Source organism: Mustela nigripes, chromosome 2 (assembly GCF_022355385.1).
Source record: "Mustela nigripes isolate SB6536 chromosome 2, MUSNIG.SB6536, whole genome shotgun sequence".
NCBI classification, from domain to species: Eukaryota; Metazoa; Chordata; class Mammalia; order Carnivora; family Mustelidae; genus Mustela; species Mustela nigripes.
This window is the reverse complement of record NC_081558.1, coordinates 100,815,869-100,837,327: the sequence shown is the minus strand read 5'-3', so window position 1 is coordinate 100,837,327 and position 21,459 is coordinate 100,815,869. Positions and strand designations below refer to the sequence as shown.

The window sequence follows — 21,459 nt, the reverse complement described above, 5'->3', positions numbered from 1 at the left end:
GAGGCAGTGAGAGAGGGAACACAGCAGGGGGAGTGGGAGAGGGAGAAGAAGACTTCCTGCTGAGCAGGGAGCCCCATGTGGGGCTCTATCCCCAGGACTCTGGAATCATGACCCGAGCCAAAGGCAGACACTTAGTGACTGAGCCACCCAGGCGCCCCTATAGTATACTTTCTGATTAGCTAAAATTCTGATTATTCTGAAGTTGGGAAAAAGGCTATTTAATCATGGACAGTAACAGAAAAGTAAAAATGAAAGGTTTAAGCCCCAACACAGACAGAAGCCTATAGACAACACAAAAAGCACCACAGGGAGGGCCTTTTTGTAACGTTCAGAATGTTAGGAGAAGAAGGCTTAAGTGCTGTTTGAGACAGATGATGAATTCTTTTTTTAATGTATTTTATTGTATTTGATTTTTGAGACAGAGGATGAATTCCTAACAGATGAAGGGAAAATAGATATGACTATCTTTTCTGTCAAGAATTCTTTTGAAAGTAGAAAAGGTAAAAAATAAGTTTTAGATTGGTTAAAGAGTTAAATATTTAAGAGATCAAAACAGAACAACCCTAAAGAGTGGATGGCTCAGTGGGTTAAAGCCTCTGCCTTCGGCTCAGGTCATGATCCCATGGTCCTGGGATCCAGCCCTGCATCAGGTTCTCTGCTCAGCAGGGACCCCGCGTCCTCCTCTCTTCCTACCTGCATCTCTGCTTACTTGTGCTCTCTGTCTGTCAAATAAATAAAATCTTAAAAAAAAAAAAAAAAGAGTGGGTGGCTGCAGACAGAGAGGAGCTGGCTTTGGACAGTGTCTCTGCCATTTATTGGGTCCTTCAGACAAATCTAGTAACCTTTCAGGGTGTGTTTCTTTGCTAAAAATTGGGAATATCTGCCTGGGATGTAGTAGGTACTGAATAAATATTTGTTATATGAAGGTGTCTTATTCATAGAATTATGAGACTCAGGTGAAATAATTTGTGTCTTGTAATTAATAACAGAACGACAATATTGATTGCTAACATTCACCACTGTGTGTCAGCCAGTCAAGCATATTATAATAATCTTACCAAGTTCCCACAATAGCCCTTTAAAGATAGGTACTGTTACTGTCCCCATTTTGTAGATTAGGAACAGAGGCAAAGGAAAGTAACTAAATGAAATTAAATAATTTGATACCACACTATAATAGATGTGTGGAGCAAAAATTTCCACTTTTTTTTTTTTTTAAAGATTGTATTTATTTATTTGACAGAGAGAGAGAGACACAGCGAGAGAGGAAACACAAGCAGGGGGAGTGGGAGAGGGAGAAGCAGGCTTCCTACTGAGGAGCCCATGTGGGGCTCGATCCCAGAACTCTGGGGTCATGACCTGAGCTGAAGGCAACCACTTAACAGCTGAACTACCCAGATGCCCCCCAAATTTCCACTTTTGTCTGACTCTAGAGCCCATGCCCTTAACTACCTATAAATGGCATATTGACAGAGGACATAAATTCAGGTAGACTGAGCAAGAAGAGAACTGGCTTTCATTGAGTCATCCCCCTTATTGCAAGGACCCTCACAAATGTCATCTTATTTAATCCTTACAAAGTTATATGATGGTCATTTCCACCTTTCTAGAAGAAAGGTGTAATAACAAGGGTTGGTTTCGTTTACTAAATCTCCAAAGTTAAACCCTAAAGTAAGAAGGAGCTGGAATTTGAACTCATTCGTTTGACTATAAATCCTGTATTTCCTCTGTAGTACATGCTGCCTCTTTAGGGAAAAATCACATTTAAAAGCAAGGGGGGGATTAACTTCACAAATACTGTGAAAATGCATATTATAATTATTAAGATACTACTTGACATTTGTAGTCCTAAAGATGGTACTGTCTAGGGTTTGTGAGCTATTTAGTGATGATGACAGTATAAAGTACTACGTGCAGCTCGTTTGGGAACCATTGTAGCAGTAAGTAACAAGAGTTTACTCTCATCATCTTTGAGTCCTTAGGAAATAGTTCAAAAGAAAAGAAAAGCTATGTGTGTCTAGGATCATCCAAAGAATGTCCTGAAACTGTCCATTTTAACGTTTAATCAGCTACTACTTCAGTGAGGACAGAAAAGGCATTCTTATTGCTCCGAATGATCCTGAGCTGGGTAGAATGATTGGATGAGTCTGTCACATTTCTTCTGCTGTCATAGAATTTGCTAGGTGTCACTTTTTCCCTGTCAGTTGTCAGATGATCAGTTTTCAAAAGACTTGTCAACAGAAATGGAATTGGCAGTCTGGCTTCTTTTCCTTGTCACCAATGACCCATGAATTAATTTGGTTTTAGGTTTTCATCATTCCTGTTTTATTTTTCTGCCCTTTTTGCTTTTCCTTTTCTCTAGAAATGATAATTTTTGGTTATAGTTTTTCTTTGTTTCATCTTCTTTCTCACTGCCTGATTACCTAGGTACAAGTCATTTCATGTTTAAGTTGGCTGGATCCGTTTGTTTCCATGAATAGCTGATAACAAACGCTGGCCTCATAACAACTATTGTGTGTGTGTGTGTGGTCTAGTTTGTGGGTAGGTTGTTCCTTATGTGGTTGCTCACCTTTTTGGTATAGGAAGACTCTTACCTCTTTTGGGCATGCTATGTGGGCCAAATTATTTTTCAGAGTTCTAATTGTGGTAGAAGATCCTTTTGTACCAGCTTCCAGAAGTGAGATACTTTAAAGAAATAAACTTTTAATCCTTGGAATTTACAAACCTTTTTTTAAAAAAGATTTTAATTATTTATTAGAGAGAGAAAGGGCATGAGCATGAGTAAGGCGAAGGGTAGAAGGAGAGGGAAGCAGACTTCCTGCTGAGCAGGGAGCCCAGCAAGGGGCTCAGTCCCAGGACCTGAGCCATGACCTGAGCCAAAGGCAGATGCTTAATTGATTGAGCCACCCAGACGCCCCCAAACTTTGTCTTTGAACATTTATTTTGGATCTGCATTTTGTACTTAAGTTGCTTGTAGTTTCTGTTCTTACATGGTTAATAAGTGCTCTTCCTCTCTTCCATACTTAATATCTTAGTGGGTGATAAATGCTCAGCTTTCCAGAAGAGGTTTGATCTTTAAAGCACAAAGATCTAAGAGAGTTAGTGGTTTAGAATGGCATTTTGCCAGTTCTGTATGATGTTTTCTAGTGTAAACCATATCTCTCTTGAATAGTCATGATTCATGTATGGTGGTAAAGATCCAAAAAGTCCTGCGTAAAAGAAAAGTGTTAAATTTTGGGATGCGTGGGTGGCTCAGTTGGTTGAACAACCACCTTTGGCTCAGGTCATGATACTGGAGTCCAAGGATCGAGTCCTGTGGTTGGGGGGCGGGGAAGGGGGTCTGCTCCCTCTGACCCTTCCTCCCTCAAGCTTGCTCTCTCTCAAATAAATATCTTTTAAAAAAAAGAAGTGTTAAATTTTATTATGTCAATGTTTCCCAAACTTTACTTGATGATGGAACAACTTTAAAAAAAAGCAAATAGACTTTGACACTCTATATAGGACTCAAAAAATAATTGGGAAATAATATCCTTAGAGAAATTAGTTGAGAGGTCTGGGGACAACTCTGGAGTGTTTCAAGCAGAATGAAGACTGTGAGTTTTGTCCTGAGTCTAGTGTAGGGATGGACGGACTTTTATGGAAGGCCAGATAGTAAATATTTTCAGCCTTTTGGGCCATATGATCCCTGTCAGATCTGTTCAGCTCTGCTGTGAAAGCAGTCATGGACCATGCTGACATGAATGTTCTAATGAGAACATTCAGAAACAAGTTGCAGTCCTGTGGTGTGTTGCTCCCTAGTCTAGTGGCTATGCGTTCCTTCAAGCCAAGCCAAGGAGAGATGGAAAACATTTTATGTTCCTCTTAGACCTGCTCCAAGTATTCATAATTCTGGTTCCTTCACTATAAGCTGGTATTGAAAGGGTTAGGATTTGTTGTATGGTTAATGCCTAATTCCTCAGATTATTCACGTTTGAGTAAGAAATTAGGAACATAATTTATCCTAGGGTTTACATTTAGAAACTGTGTACCAAGAATTTTTTGGTATCCCGGGAAATTTTTTTTTAGGGTTTAGGGTTTTATGTGGGATTACCTTTTGGCCTACAGTTCACGTCCATAACACTTTGGAGGATAGTTTGTGGTGTTTTGTCTTTTGTAAAATTTGTGTGACTAGCTAAGCAGTATATATTTCATCTCAATCTAAATTATAATTCTGTTTTTATTAAAATATCTAACGTGTTGGTTAGAAGGAGTTATCGTGAAAAAGTAGCATTGAAGTATGTTGCATGTATTTAGCATTTGTATATAAAACTGTTAATAAAATTGAAAATGTTTATTTTTCCCTCTGATAAATGCCAGTTTGAGGACTTTATCATAAAGAAACAATTGAAATTTAGAAAAAACTTTACTCTCAGAGATCTTTATTAAAACATTATGTATAACACTAAAAAACTTAGGGGTAGCTAAATATCCAACAAGGAGTGTTTTTGTATTTTATACACTGCTACGTGGAATTTTATGCAATTATTTAAAGTGGTTTTTATTAAAAGTAATAGTAGCCTGCTGGATAAAAATATTATCACCTTTAAAAAAAATTTATATATTTGAGCGAGAGAGAGCATGAGAGGGGAGAGCATCAGGCTCCCTGCTGAGCGGGGAGCTTGATTAAGGAGTTGCTCATGGGACTCCGCAATCATGACCTGAGCTGAAGGCAGTTGCTTAACCGACCAGCTATCCACGTGTCCCTATCACTTTTAATATAGGAAATTTTTAAACAGTAATGAAAACGTGTTCATATATGTTCTTTTTCTTTTCTTTTCTTTTTTTTTTTAGATTTATTTATTTATTTATTTGACAGAGATCACAAGTAGGCAGAGAGGCAGGCAGAGAGAGAGAGGAGGAAGCAGACGCCCTGTTGAGCAGAGAGCCCGATGCGGGTCTCCATCCCAGGACCCTGAGACCATGACCTGAGCTGAAGGCAGAGGCCTTAACCCACTGAGCCACCCAGGCGCCCCATATGTTCTTTATTTTTATGTGTGTGTATGTGTACATGTATGTACACACATATATACATATATACATAATATACACACACACACATATACACATAAAAGCAGTTACATAAATATGATGGCAGCAGTATTCCCCCGCCCCCGCATAATGAGACTTTGGGAAATTAAAGTTTTTTCTTTTTCTTGTTTTCGAAGTTTATTGTACTAAGCATTTTTTAAAATGAGGATAACGTTTCTCTTTTTTTAAAGAATAAACTGTGTATAGCTTTGATCTAATATTAATTTCTTTTAAAAATTTGTTCCAGAGAGTAGCAGATCGACTGTATGGTGTATATAAAGTACATGGGAATTATGGGCGAGTTTTCAGGTGAGCATTATATAAGCTTCTAAAATAATTGATTAGCTCTAATTAGCTTTTTGCCTGAGAACTATAATTCCTGAACATTTATGGGTCTGAAATGTAGAAGTTTAGTTTTCATTTATTTTTTATGTTACGGCGTAATTAGTTAATGTTTTATTCAAGTGTACTTAACATCCAGTGTTATATTAGTTTCAGGTGTACAGTGTAATGATTGAAAAATTCTATACATTTCTCAGTGCTCATTAAGATAAGTGTACTCTTAAATCCCCTTCACCTATTTCACCCATTTCCCAACCCCCTCCCCCATACCCTCCACTCCCTTGGTAACTACCAGTTTGTTTGTTTTTAAAGATTTTATTTATTTATTTGACAGACAGAGATCACAGGCAGGCAGAGAGGCAGGCAAAGAGAGAGGAAGGGAAGCAGGCGCCCCACAGAGAGCCCGATGTGGGACTCGATCCCAGGACCCTGAGATCATGACGCGAGCTGAAGGCAGCGGCTTAACCCACTGAGCCACCCAGGAGCCCCTACCAGTTTGTTTTTGGTATTTAAGAGCCAGAGGGGTTTTTTTTTGTCTGTCTGTATTTTTGTTGTGTTTCCTAAATTCCACATATGAGAGAAATCATACGGTGTTTGTTTTCCTCTGTCTGACTTACTGCACTTAATGTTATACTCTCTAGGTCCATTCATGTTGTTGCAAATGCAAAATTTTATTCTTTTTTATGGTACACACACAATGGATAAAGAAGATATGAGCTAGATATATATAAGTATAAATATACATAAATATATAAATATATTTCTAGCTCAAATCTTTATCTGTTCACCTATATATGGACACTTGGGTTGATTCCATATCTTGGCTATTATACATAATGTTGCAGTATACATAGGGGTGCATATATCTTTCCGAATTTTTTTTCTATGGGTAATTTTTTTTTTCTATGGTTTTTGTTTTCTATGGGTAAGGAAAATCTGGGTGAATTCCTAGTAGTAGAATTACTGGATCATATGGTAATACTGTTTTTAATTTTTTGAGGAACCTCCATACTGTTTTCCAGAGTGGTTGCACCAGTTTGTATTCCCACTGACAGTGCAGGAGGATTCCTTTTTCTCCACATCCTCATCAACACTTGTTACCTCTTGTCATTTTGATTCTGGCGATTTTGACAGATGTGATACCTCGTTATAGTTTTGATTTGCATTTCCCTGATGATTAGTGATCTTGAGAATCTTTTCATGTGTCTCTTGTCTGCTTGTATGTCTTCTTTAGAAAAAATGTCTATTTAGGTCTTCTGCCTACTTTTAATTGGATTATTTGTGGGGTTTTGCACAAATTTGTGTTGATCTGTACAGGTTCTTTATATTTTGGATATTAACCCTTTATCAGATACATCATTTGCAAATATCTTTTCTTATTCAGTAGGTTGTATTTTCATTTGGTTGATTGTTTCCTCACTGTACAAACGCTTTTTATTTTGGCTTTTGTTTTTCTTATCTGAGGAGACATATCTAGAAAAACGTTTCCTTTGGCTGATGTCAAAGAGGTTACTGCTTATGTTTTCTTCTAAGAGTTATGATTTCAGGCCTCACTTTTCTGACTTTAATTCATTTTGAGTTTATTTTTGTGGTGCAAAAAAGTGGTTCAGTTTCATTCTTTTGCATGTAGCTGCCCAGTTTTTTGTTGAAGAGATTTGTTGAAGAGACTCCATTGTAATTATTTTTTTTTAAAGATTTTTATTTATTTATTTGACAGAGAGAGATCACAAGTTAGGCAGAGAGGCAGGCAGAGAGAGAGGGGGAAGCAGGCTCCCCACTGAGCAGAGAGCCTGATGTGGGGATCGGTCCCTGGACCCTGGGATCATGAGCTAAACCGAAGGCAGAGGCTTAACCCACTGAGCCACCCAGGTGCCCCTCCATTGTATATTGTTGCCTCCTTTATTGTAGATTGACCACATAGGTGTATGTTTATATCTGGGCTTCTATTCTGTTCCATTGATTTATGTATCTGTGTTTGTGCCAGTGACATATTGTTTTGATTACTACAGCTTTGTAGTATTTCTTATAATCTGGTATTGTGATACCTCCAGCTTTGTTCTTCTTTCTTAATTAAGGTTGCTTTGGCTGTTCGGGGTCTTCTATGATTCCTCACAGATTTTAGGATTATTTGTTATAGTTCCATGAAAACTGCTGTTTGGTGTTTTGATAGGGATTGCATTTAAATCTCTAGATTGCTTTGGATAGTATGACATGTTTTAACAATACTGGTTCTTTGAGTCCATGAATATGGAATGTCTTTTTATTTGTGTCCTCTTTAATTTCTTTCATCAGTTTTTATAGTTTTCAGAGATGACAGGTCTTTCACCTCTTTGGTATTTGTATTTTTAGTGATAGTTATAAGTGGTTCTTAATTTTCTTTCTGCTGCATTATTAGTGTACAGAAATGTAGTAATTTTTTGTATATCAATTTTGTGTCCTGCAACTTTACTGAATTCTTTATTGGTTGTAGTAGTTTTATGATTGGGTCTTTAGGGTTTTCTGTATCTAGTATCATGTCATTTGCAAAGAGTGAAATTTTTACTTCTTCCTTATCAATTTGGATGACTTGTATTTCTTTTTCTTGTCTGCTTGCTGTGGCTAGGACTTGAGTCCTGTTAACAGTGGTGAGCATTGACATCCTTGTTCCTTTACTTATCTTAGAGGAAAAGGTTTCAGTTTTTCAGCATTGAGTATGAACTGTGGGTTTTTCATATATAGCCTTTATTAATGTTGAGGTATGTTCCTTCTAAACCCACTTTGTTGAGAATTTTTATCAAGAATGAGTGTTGGACTTCATCAGATGCTTTTTCTGCATTTATGGATGATTATATGGTTTTTATTCTTTCTCTTTTAATGTGATATATTATGTTGATTGTTTTGTGAATATTGAACTACCCTTACATTGCTAGAATAAGCCCCACTTGACTGTTGGAAAAGATCCTTTTAAGTATTTATTGTTGAATTTGGTTTGCTAGTATTTTTTTGAGAGTTTTTGCATTTGGTCTTGGTATCAGGACAGTGCTAGCCTTGTAGAATGAATTTAGGTTGAGAATAAGTATTAGCTCTTTTTTTAAAAAAATATTTTATTTATTTATTTGACAGACAGAGATCATAAGTAGGCAGAAAGGCAGGCAGAGAGAGGGAAGAAGCAGGCTCCCTGCCGAGCAGAGAGCCCGATGTGGGGCTCGATCCCAGGACCCTGAGATCATGACCTGAGCTGAAGGCAGAGGCTTTAACCCACTGAGCCACCCAGGTGCCCCAGTATTAGCTCTTTCTTAAATGTTTGGTAGAATTTACTTGTTTAGCCATCTGATCTTAGACTTTTGTTTGTTGGGAGTTTTGTTTTGTTTTGTTTTGTTTTTTAAACTGTTTCATTTTTATTGCAAGTAATCAGTCTGTTCAAATTTTCTATTTCGTCCTGATTCAGTTCTGGAGGCCTCTATTTCTAGGAATTTTACCCATTTCCTCTAGATTGTTCAGTTTGTTGGCCTATGTAATTTTTCATAATATTCTCTTGTAATTCTTTTTATATCTGTGGTGTTGGGGTTTTTGTTATTTCTTGTGGGTTTTTTTTTTATTTTAGCCATACTGATATATATAAGGTGATACTTCATTTTGATTTTGATTTACACTAGATAATTTATTCTTACTGATTTTTTTGGGGGGGGGTTGATGTTGGTTTTTATTTCTTCTCCTTAATTTCTGATTTTATTTGGGTCTCTTTTTTTCTTGAGTGGCTAAAGGTTTACCAACTTTATCTTTTGACTAGCTCCTTATGATATCAATATCAAAGAATTTTGTTTTGAAATGATGTCTTATAATAGTAGTTTTCAAAGTTTGTTTTAAAGTATTTCTTAGACAATTATCATATGATCTCTCTGATATGAGGAATTTGAGAGATTGAGTGGGGGGTCATGGTGGGTGGGGAGGGAAAAAATGAAATAAGATGGGACTGGGGAGGGAGACAAACTGTAAGAGACTCTTAATCTCACAAAACAAACTGAGGGTTGCTGGGTGGTGGGGAGTAAGGAGAGGATGGTTGGGTTATGGACACTGAGGAGGGTATGTGCTATGGTGAGTGCGGTGAAGTGTGTAAGCCTGATAATTCACAGACCTGTACCCCTGAGGCAAATAATACATTATATGTTAATGAAAGATTTTAAAATAAAATAAAATAAATTATTTCTTTCAATAAAAAATAAGAAATCCATTATGTTGAGCAGATAAAAATGAAACTACCCTGAAGCTATGACCAGTGCCCTTTATTTTGTTGGCAGAATGCCCAAGAAGATTCCATTGGAAATCACTGTTTTATAGAATTAGTGATACTCTTTTTTTTTTCTTTCTTGGTGTTACTTTATAATTTTTGAAGGATTTTGCAAGAGAGTTTTTCAGTCTTGGGGTAGCTTTTGTGTTAATTAATTTAGAATATCTACTTGTGTATAGTGCTTGCATGTTGTGGTTATTTTTGAGCCTTTTGGATTCTTTTTTGTGTATTAATTATTTTGGTTTTGCCATCTTAGAAGTTGTTATCCAAATATTTTTATAGAAAATGTCTTGCTAATGTTGCATTATAAGTCCTTTTGATTGGATTAATTTAAAAATGATTCATTTTATATTTTTAAATAGGTAATACATTCATCTGGCACAAAATTCAATAGGAATAAAAGCTTTTTACAGTGAAAAGTCTCCCTTCTCTGTTAACTACCCAGGTCTCCTCTGAGACAGCCAATACAGTTTTCTTATGCATCCCTGTAGTAAAATGTAATTCTATAAATATATTAATATACAAACACAGTTGGGTGCTTAACTGACTGAGTCACCCCTTAAAAATATTAAGTAATCTTGACACCCACTGTGGGACTTGGACTTACAAGCCGGAGATCAAGAGTTTCATGATCTGACTGAGCCCACCAGGCTCCCCTATAGTTCATAGATGGACTTCAGGTTGTCAGAAGTTTCTGAAATTCCATGCCAAATTTTGTTTGTGATTTTTTTTTCCTTCTTAGGGAAAAGGTCCATAGTTTTCATCAGTTTCTACAAAAGAGCCAAGGCCTTTTTTGATCTGATTCCTCTGTGACAATTCCCTACCCATTAAGTACTTTAAGATTCAGTTATTCCTCTTATAATGTTGACGTTAAATCTAAATGTTGATGTTAGAAACTACCCTTTAATAGTTCCTTGTATGTTGATGGTTTCCTCCTCTCCACTTTAACCTGGTTAGCATTTCCTATTTCCAATCCTAGATATATCCTTGGACCCCAGGTTAGAACCTTTTGTTTAGTAGTGCTTCTTAAATTTTAATGGGCATATAGATCACCTGGAGAACTATAATTGAACTATATATATCAAATTTAAGGTGACAGAGGTATGGAAAATGAATATTTTGGTGCAATAGATCTGGAATGGGTTCTGTGATCCTGCATTTATTTATTTATTTACCTTTTATTTTTTTAAGATTTTATTTATTTATTTGTCAGAGAGAGCAAGCATACGCGCAAGCAGGGGTAGTGGCAGGCAGAGGGAGAAGCAGGCTTCCTGCTGAGCAAGGAACCTGTTGTGGGACTTGATCTCAGGACCCAGGGAGCAGGACCTGAGCTGAAGGCAGGGACTTAACAATCTGAGCCACCCAGGCATCCCTGTGATCCTGCATTTCTAATGAAATTCTAGGTCATGCTGTTGCTAGACCACAGTTTGAGTAGCGGAGGGCTAAGACTTATACGTACCTTGAGGTCTTGTGCTGTTACGTAGAATCCAGTATAGTTTCCCTCCTCACATTTATTAATTCACTTATTGCTTCATTTTTTTCATTTTACCTGCAAGCTGTAAATACCATGTATTTATCAGGCTCTAAACTACTTAATAGGCATACATAGGTGATAAAACATGAGTCCTACTTCCTTGAACTAGTTTTTGTCTTGTTTGGTAAACAAAGGAACTAAATTGGTTATGTTGGCCTTGAGTTGGTGGTACATAGTAAGGTGCTCAAAGATTAATTAAATGGATGAAGTACTTTTGGGATAGCCAATAGACAGTTAATCTGGACTGTTGATTTTTTTTTTTCTTTTAAGAGAAAGGGGGACAGAGAGGCTAGGGCAGGGAGAGGGGCAGAAGAAGATAGAGAATCTTACAACTCACACAGGGCTCAATCCCACAACCCTAGATCACGACCTGAGCTGAAATCAAGAGTCAGCTGCTTAACTGCCTGAGCTACCCAGATGCCGCATAGCATTAATTCTGGTAACATGACCTACAGTTACATTAAATATGATCACTGCATTTCATTTTTGGCTAGTTGTATTTGTCATCTGCCAAAAGCCTTAGGTTCCTTTCTCATGTGAAGAACAGGGCTTTGGATATATTGAATTTGAGGTGACAGAGTTGTATAAAAGCAGAATTGTCCTCTAGGCATTATAAATAAAGCTTTAGTTTAAAAAAAAAAAAGGTTAATTTGCTATTACTATCTTGAGAGTAGTTACAGACATATAAAGAAAGAACAGTGTTAGAGGGAGCCTTACCTATTTTGTTTTTTAATCATAACCATAGTGTTGCGTAGGTGATTTATATGTTTGTTTTGCTTTGACAAGTATTAAAAATTATGAGGTTTATTTCCTTCTGATACTGTAAGCATATAATCTGGTATTTCAACAACATAAAAATATATATATAAAAAACTACATGGTAACAAAATAATAGTGTTTAAATGTTTTTCTTTTATGATACAGTGCAATTGAAGAGGCTTATGTAGAAATGACAACAAAGGGCGCCTGGCTGGCTCAGTTGGTAGATCATTTGACTCTGAGTCTTGGGGTTGTGAGTTTGAGCCCCATGTTTGGTATAGAGATTACTTAAAAATAATAAAATAAATCTTTAAAAAAAACCCGAAATGATAAAATGATCTATGGTTCTAATAGACTTTCTCATCAACTTTAGTACAATTATTGAAGCTTTACTGTGTACCTAATGTTTCTGCACAGTCATCTTTTTTGTTAGCTTAAATGTGTTCATCAGAATCATCCATGGAGCTTTAGAAAGTACACATATCTCAGCTCCACCCCAGAGATTCTGATTAAGTAGATGAAGAACAGGGCTAACACCCATAGTTTCTCAAACCTGCTCACTTGACTTGACAAATTGACTTAAATAGGCACCCTACTTGAGAACGTTGTCTGTAAGCAGATGCAAGCTATTTTGTATGATACTTAATTTGAACTTAGCAGCAGCTGATAGCAACTTTTATTTATTTATTTTTTTTTTTTAAGATTTTATTTATCAGAGAGAGAGAGAGAGAGAGAGCAAGAGCAAGCACAGGCAGAGTGGCAGGCAGAGTCAGAGGAAGAAGCAGGCTCCCTGCGGAGCAAGGAGCCCGATGTGGGACTCGATCCCAGGATGCTGGGATCATGACCCGAGCCGAAGGCAGCTGCTTAACCAACTGAGCCACCCAGGTGTCCCTGATAGCAACTTTTAAACTAACAATTTAAAGCTTTCACTTGCATTTAGTTGTTAAACTTAAGGGGAAAGCAGCATATTTTTTTTTAAGATTTTATTTATTTGACAGACAGAGATCACAAGCGGGCAGAGGCAGACGGGGTGGTGGGGGGAAGCAGGCTCTCCTCGGAGCAGAGAGCCCAATGTGGGGCTCGCTCCCAGGACCCTGGGATCATGACCTGAGCCGAAGGCAGAGGCTCCAACCCACTGAGCCACCCAGGCGCCCCAGGAGAGCAGCATATTTGAGTCACAGAAAATAAATCCAAATATAGATGCTTTATTGTTTAAAAGGTAGCTAGGAAAGAAACCTTATAAAATATCCCTTTTGAAAATATTCCATATCTAATTCATGGTGTGTTTGGTTTTATCTTTTTCTCCCTAGTGAGTGGAGTGCCATAGAGAAAGAAATGGGGGATGGACTGCAGAGTGCTGGTCACCATATGGATGTGTAAGTACCTAGAACAGTTAAGGTAAAACCTGGCGTGAAGTCTAGTAGGAAAATGTTAGTGATTCTTCTGTTTTTATCAAGTTTGCTGGCTTTTATATTATACACTGTGGATCCAGATCTGACTTATACAAGTTTATTTCAGGAATGAAGGTTAATTTTAAAACATTCAGAAATCAAATCAGTCCAGTTCATGTATTAGTAGAATAAAGAAGAAAACCTGCATGTTAAGTTCAGTTCATGTAGAAAAACACTTCAGCATCCACTCACAATAAAAATGCCCATCAAACCAAGAATAAAAGGAATTTCTTCAGTTTAAAACTTAAAACTAGTATTGTACCTAATAGTGAAATATTAAAAATGAAAACTTAGAGATAATACTGTATTTAATAGTGAAGTATTGATGCTTTTTCCAAGGAATAAGGCAAAGTTGTCTGCTCTTACCACTTCTTGTAAACTTTGTACTAGTAAGTCCTACTCAGGCCAGAAAAAAACAAGTAAGAGGCATTAGTCTTAGAAAGGAAGAATTAAAACTATCTTTTTTTGTAGTTAACAGGATCCTTTACATGGAAAATCATAAAGAATCAACCAAAAATATAATAGAACTAACAGCTGAATTTAACAAGGATGCCAAATATAACATCAATGTATTAAAAATAAAACTGTTGGGTTGCCTGGGTGGCTCAGTGGGTTAAACTGCTGCCTTCAGCTCAGGTCATGATCTCAGGGTCCTAGGATCAAGTCCTGCATCGAGCCCTGCATCGGGCTCTGCTTAGTAGGAAGCCTGCCTCCCCCATTCTCTCTGCCAGCCTCCCTGCCTACTTGTGATCTGTCTGTCAAATAAATAAATAAAATCTTTAACATTTTTTTAAAAAAAGCATTTTTATATACTAGCAACAAATTGAAAAGCAATACTTTTCATAATAGCATCAAAACAAAGTTTTACAGATCAATAAAGACTTCATATATAAACACTGCTGAGAGAAAATTTTAAAGACCTAAATAAATGGAGAGAATTAATTTATGTCTTCATGGATTGGAAAACTCAGTAGTGTTAATATGTCCCTTCTTCCCAAACTGCAGTCCCAGTCAAAATTCTGATAACTTTTTAATGGAAATTGTTATACTAATTCTAAAGCTTACATGGAAATTCAAAGGACCTAGAGTAGCCAAAACAGTCTTAAGAATGAACAAACCTGGAACTTACTACCTGATTGATTTCTTTCTTTCTTTTTTTTTCTTTTTTTTTTTTTTAGATTTTTTAAAAAGATTTTTATTTAGGGGCACCTGAGTGGCTCAGTGGGTTAAGCCTCTGCCTTCAGCTCAGGTCATGATCTCAGGGTCCTGGGATCGAGTCCCACATGAGGCTGTCTGCTTGGCGGGGAGCCTGCTTCCCCTCTCTCTCTGCCTGTCTCTCTGCCTACTTGTGATCTCTCTCTCTCTCTCTGTCAAATAAATAAAAATCTTAAAAAAAAAAAAAAAGATTTTTATTTATTTGAGAGAGAGAGAGAGAGCACGAGAGGGCAGAAGGTCAGAGGGAGAAGCAGACTCCCCACGGGGCTGGGAACCCGATGCGGGACTTGATCCTGGAACTCCGGGATCATGACCTGAACCGAAGGCAGTTGCTTAACTAACTGAACCATCCACGCGCCCCATATTACCTGATTTCAAGACTTTCTATAAAGATACAGTAATTATCAAGATAGGATTTGGTATAAAGGTAAACAGATCAATGGAACAGAATAAAGTGCAGAAATAGACCAGCATTTAAATAGTACATTTCAAGAAGTGGTTCTGGAATAACTGGTTATCTACATGGAAAAAAATTAACCTTGAGCTATTTCTCATACCTTACGTAAAAACTAATATAATTTGGATAATATACATAAGTATAAAAGCTAAAATTACAGCTTTTAGTAGAATGCATAAGAGAATATCATTGCAAACTTCAAATTAGCAAGGATTTCTTAAAGAGAACATGAAAAAAATGTTTAAATGGTGAATTGTCCTATATCAAAATTAAATATTTTGCTTATCAGAAGATACTATTATAGGTGGGGAGGAATGTGGGTAGTTAGTGTTAGAGAAGATGAAGGCGTTGTGATGATAGTGGTTAACGTTTGCAGAACAGTGTGAATGTACTTAATGCCACTTAACTACATGTAAAAATTATTAAAAAGTAAATTTTATGTTTATTTAACACACATACACACACACACACACACACACACACACGATACTATTAAAATAATGAAGAGATAAACCAATGAGTAGGAGTAAACATTTCCAAGCACAGTAGATAACTACAACTCAGTAATAAAGAGACAGAAAATACTTATTTTAGCTAAATATTTCTTTGGGCCATATTCAAGCTAACTGGCTACTTTCCAACCAATTTGCTTAACCCTAAGAAGTTTTCCTGTATTCTGTTGATTTAGCATTTTCAGGAATTTAGGATTATCCCTTCAGTTGATTTTTTTAAAGCATTAAATAAAATTAATTTCAGTACTGCTATCTAAAAATCATTACCACTTATATTTTTTTACCCAAGGATGTGCCGTTTATCTGTTCACTGTTTCCTGTCTTCAAGCCACCAACCCTGTGGTTCCTCTTTTTTGTTTCCTTAACATGAACTCTTTGAGAATCACAGATTTATGAATTAAAGGCAGTTTTTTCCACTCTTACCAGTGATTCTCAAGACTTTCTTCAGTCACATAGAAGAAATTCCATACAAATACAAGTTTGTAATTACAGAGTATGTTCTTTGCCTGTTTTATAAATCCTTTAAGCACATAGCTTTTCAGTGACTCTTAATGTAGGTTTATTTATTTTTACAACTCCAGTAACTTGTTTTCTTGCCTACATAAAGCAGGTCTGGAGACACAGTATATATTTTTCTTTCTTTCTCATGCCAAGAAGTCAGAATTAATTTGAAAAAAGGACGCCTGTTACACCATATAGAAATAGTACATGACATAACCCATGTCCTTATGGAATTTGTAATATGATTGAAGAAATAAAACCAACACATGACACAGTTGATAAAATATAAGTTGTGAATTGTTGATAAAAGATCAGAAGTGGGGGGCACCTAGATTGTAGCTCAGTGGATTAAGTGGCTGACTTTGGCTAAGTCATGATCTTGGGGTTCTGGGATCAAGCCTTGAGTCGTCTCTGCTCAGCAGGGAGCCTGCTTCTCCCTCTGCCCCTTCCTGTGCTCATGCACACTGTCTTTCAAATAGATAAATAAATAAAATCTTAAAAAAAAAGATCAGAAGTAGAGTGATGACTAAGGACTAAAGTAGTCTGGGAAGATTTCCTAGAGGTGCTGAGATATGTGCTTGTGGGATTTGGAGAAACTGTGGAGAGCTGCCAGATTTCTATACGAGGAAGGCTCAGGTCCAGGAAAGAGAATGGCATGACAATGAGGGCCTTGACCAGATCAAAAGCAGAAGTTGCTATTGAGAATTAGTATAAAATAAGGCTTCTAAAGTTTTTTGTAGTCTTACTCTATTTTTCCTTTTGTAGCTTTTAGGGATACTGTATGTAGTTGCTGCCAGGAACATCTGAGCACCAATTACACTAAACTCTTATTTTTTCCACAGATTTTGTAGCCCCTTCATAAAATATCTGAGCAAAAGATATTATAGTCTTCTGGTGCTGCTTACACTACCTGAGAGAAGGACCTTTGTTTGTTTGTTTTTATTTCCAATCCATTGCTGATTGAAACATTTTGGTAAAATTAAGTAAAATTTTCATAGTAATTAAAAATTGCCATGTCTGAATGCTTATTCTCGTTTTGTGTACTTTTGTTAGGGGTAGCAAATAGCATTGCTTTTGATCATTAATACTTTGTATCATGATAAAAGTTTATATGCAATGTTTTTTAAACAGGTATGCATCTTCTATTGATGATATTTTAGAAGATGAAGAACATTATGCAGATCAGTTAAAGGAGTATCTGTTTTATGCAGAAGCATTGCGGTAAGTATAATAAATGTTCCAGATGTAGTCGTGTGGCTGGCTGGTCACCACTCTTCATATGTTGCCAGAAAGTAAAGATAGTAAGGTGATTTTTAAATGAATTCATTCCCCAAGTATTGAATGAGGTCTCATTGTAATCCTTGGTGTTGCAGAGTGATAGGCATAGACATTTAAGACAAGCTCTGTTCTTGAAACAATATTGATAAAACTTGTCAGTCTCCAACCTCGGGTTTGTTTTGTATGTTGTTCTACTTTTTTCAGTTTGTAGATTGGATGCAAAATACAGATTGAGTGTATGTAGTCTTGTCACTAGGCAGTATGTTACCATTTTTTTGGTAACTCTGTAATTCTTTCCATGTCTGCTTTTCTTCCTGCTAAGTTTGTGTAAGTTCTTAATATCAGCACTTTGTCTTCTGTTTTTATGGTATCTCTTACAGAGCCAAACAGAATTCTCTGGTGTATGGTTCTATTTAATAAAGAAGAAAGTAGTATACTTTTTCTGTCCAATTTTTAAAAAAAGAATCGTGTCCTGGAATAGGTGGCATTTGGTCATAGCCACTTTTGGTGGCTTTTTTTTTTTTTAACCTAAATATCCCATCATTTTATGAGACTGACACGCTGCTTACTGCGCTAAGAAGGCACTAATATCCCATCATTTTAAAAGCCGTATAAGAATTCTGTTAGGACGGGACGCCTGGGTGGCTCAGTTGGTTAAGCAGCTGCCTTCGGCTCAGGTCATCATCCCGGTGTCCTGGGATCGAGTCCTGCATCAGGCTCCTTGCTCAGCAGGGAGCCTGCTTCTCCCTCTGCCTCTGCCTGCCATTCTGTCTGCCTGTGCTCGCTCTCTCTCCCTCTCTCTCTCTGACAAATAAATAAAATCTTTAAAAAAAAAAAAAAGAATTCTGTTAGGACACCACAGCACCAATTTTCCATTAGCTCTTCGGTAACTGGTGTGAAAATGTCCACACATTGTTAGCCTTGTTCCTTCTAAGACTTTGAGTCGTCAGGAGTCCAAGGTCACATTACAAAGCAAAAGAAGTTGCTGAATGCAGTGGAATACTGCACAGTTCTTAAGCACTGTAGGAAAGATTAATGTATATTGATATGTCCATGGTACATAGTTAAGTAAGATGAGATGTAGAATCACTTGAGGCATGTGCATATGTGTATTTGTAAGTGCCTACCTATGGTCTGTCAGAATATGCACCATCTGTTCATATAGATTTTGTTTGGGAGTTAGGGAAAAGAAAGAATTCTTAAAACTTTTTTATTTTGTGCATTCCTGTAGTAGAATCTTTTTTTTTTCATGCTGTGGATTTTATGATAAAAACGAAGGCATTTTTTTTTTCTAGGATTTATTTATTTGAAAGAGAGAGAGGGCATCTGTGCAAGCAGGGGGCCAGGGCAGGCAGAGGGAGAAGGAGAGACTCTCAAGCAGACTCCCTGCTGAGCACAGAGCTTGGCCTGGGACTCAGTCTCATGAGCCTGAAATCATGACCTGAGCCAAAGTCAGGAGTAGGACGCTTAGCCAAGTTAGCCACCTAGGCACCTCACAACTAAGACATTTCTGTATAAAAAAGAAATGTTGAGAGATGTTTTCAAAGAATATTCAGTTGGTTTATAAGATTCCACCATTAGTTTCTGAGTTATACAAAAGATTTTATTGTTAATGTATGTAGTAATCGTGAGTTTATTGAAAAAAATGTTGCAGATATCTAAAAAGCAACCCTTTTTGGTTAAGTATATGTAAAAATTTTATGCTTAGGTTTTGCTAGATTTAATTTTTAATATTGGGCTACTACATTTTAAACTTGAAAATTCTATCTACACTAGTTCTGAGCCTAGTAAGACATTCTGAATGCTTCCCCTCATCCCCTGAAAAAAATTTTAATATGTTAAAAGGGAAGCCACAAAACTTAAGTGGCAGCACTTTTTTTCATCCCTAGGGCTGTATGCAGGAAACATGAACTTATGCAGTATGACTTGGAGATGGCTGCTCAGGACCTAGCATCCAAAAAGCAGCAATGTGAGGAACTGGCAACTGGGGTGAGTGTTTCCATTTGGGTATCTGCATCATTGCCACAAGCCATATAAGGAAGTAGCTGTAGCTATAATACTAAGGATGCCTGTAGCTTTTATAGGGGAATAATTTATGAGCAACTTTATAATTCTTTGGGTTGTGATCTTGATATAAAAAGACATAAGCCATTAAAACATTGTATTTATATGGCATTTTAAGAAATTCTGCCAGGGCACCTGGCTGGCTCAGTTAGTGGAGCATGCAGCTCTTGACCTCAGGGTTGTGAGTTCAAGCCTGACATGGGGTGTACAGATTACTTAAAAATAAAATCTTAAAAAAAAATTCTGCCAACATTGCTCTTTGTAGTATCTTTTCATTTATGGTAAGTCCAAATGAAAAAACATTCTTTGTGATTGAAATAATGACCTTTGTCAGGTTTACTTTTATAAAATATATTAGAGATATTTTAGTTTACTTTGAAAAGCCTTACCCAGTTAAAATTAGTGCTTCTCTGCTAAGAAGGAGCTTTTGGTATACAGTCAATATTTGTGAAGAAAATTCCATATCTTATTGTATGAACCTTAGACCATTTTTATAATCAGTTTTCCACTGTCCAGCCATTTTCTTGGAATAAAGTATAGTGAGAATACACAACCTGGAAATAATGGAACAGTGACAGTGCCACCATTTATCAGCCGCTTCGTAGTTAACAAGTACTTTGGTATGTCTGAAAAGCTGCAGATGTATGTGGGAAAAGACTCTTGGCCACAAAACATGTATACACTCGGCTTGATTTATTTTTAAAACTCGAGAACTTCCCAGGCCATTTTCAGGGAGCAGGGTTCTCTACTCCTCCATGTGAAGGGAAAAATGTTTCAGTTAGCTATGGAGAGTGAAGAGGTGTTGAAGCTGCAATGCTTGAGGCTTCCCTCCAAGCGAAGGCATCCTATTTTATAGATAGATACCCAAGTTTCAGTGTGTATTATACAGATTTAAAATTTTTTTTGTTTCTTTGTGTGTGTTTGGTCTATTTTCTTTATTGCCTGTTGAATTTTATCTATTTTTTAGTGTCCTAAAGAAATACAAAAATATGACCTCTGATCTAAAGAAATAACTTGCCTAGTACTTCACATAGAAGTTCTCCATCTGATAAGAAGTTCAGTTAGAATTTTTTTCTTTTTGACTATTCCATATTATTCCAGTGTTAGGAATCATATTAGGAGCCCCTTGGTTATGACTTGAGAGGCTTCTGTCTGAGGTATGGGAAAATGCCAAAAGGTTTTGTTTCTCTCTCTCTTTTTTAAAAGATTTTATTTATTGGGCACCTGGGTGGCTCAGTGGGTTAAAGCCTCTGCCTTCAGCTCGGATCATGATCCCAGGGTCCTGGGATTGAGCCCCACATCAGGCTCTCTGCTCATCAGAGAGCTACTCTTTCTCTCTCTCTCTCTCTGCCTGCCTCTGCCTATTTGTGATCTCTATCTGTCAAATAAATAAATAAAATCTTAAAAAAAAAAGATTTTATTTATTTATTTGACACAGGGAGCTTGATATGGAGCTCGATTCCAGGACCCTGAGATCATGACCCAAGCTGAAGGCAGCGGCTCAACCCACTGGGCCACCCAGGTGCCCCTTTGTTTCTCATTTTTTAAAAAAATGTTTAATTGTGGTTTAAATATACATAGCAAAATTTGTCAGCTTAACCATTTTTTTAAACTGGTTTTTTCTCTTTTTAAACTGGGGGTTTTCTCTTTTTCTTCTTCTCTTTATATATGTATATATCTACCTATCTTGAAAGATTTTATTTTTAAGTAATCTCTACACCTAATGTGAGGCTTGAACTCAAAACCATGAGATCAAGAGTCACGTGCTCTGCCCGCTGAGCCACCCAGGTGTCTGTATTTTTCTTTCTTTCTGTGTTTTTTAAAAGATTTATTTATTTATTTGACAGACAGAGATCACAAGTAGGCAGAGAAGCAGGCACAGAGAATGAGGGGAAGCAGGCTCCCCACTGAGCAGAGAGCCTCATGCGGGCCTCGATCCCAGGACCCTGAGATCATGACCTGAGCCAAAGGCAGAGGTTTAACCCACTGAGCCACCCAGGTGCCCCTGTATT

At 36.9% G+C, this 21,459-nt stretch overlaps 1 protein-coding gene across 1 annotated transcript in view; it reads left to right on the top strand.

Moving 5' to 3' along the window:
- SNX4 (sorting nexin 4) overlaps positions 1 to 21,459 on the top strand; it is a 66,813-nt gene that overhangs the window by 36,457 nt on the left and 8,897 nt on the right. Inside the window, exons 8-11 of the mRNA XM_059391129.1 lie at positions 5,315 to 5,376; positions 13,280 to 13,345; positions 17,237 to 17,326; positions 19,273 to 19,372. Coding sequence (XP_059247112.1) covers positions 5,315 to 5,376; positions 13,280 to 13,345; positions 17,237 to 17,326; positions 19,273 to 19,372 — 318 coding nt within the window. The remainder of the gene's footprint in view (positions 1 to 5,314; positions 5,377 to 13,279; positions 13,346 to 17,236; positions 17,327 to 19,272; positions 19,373 to 21,459) is intronic.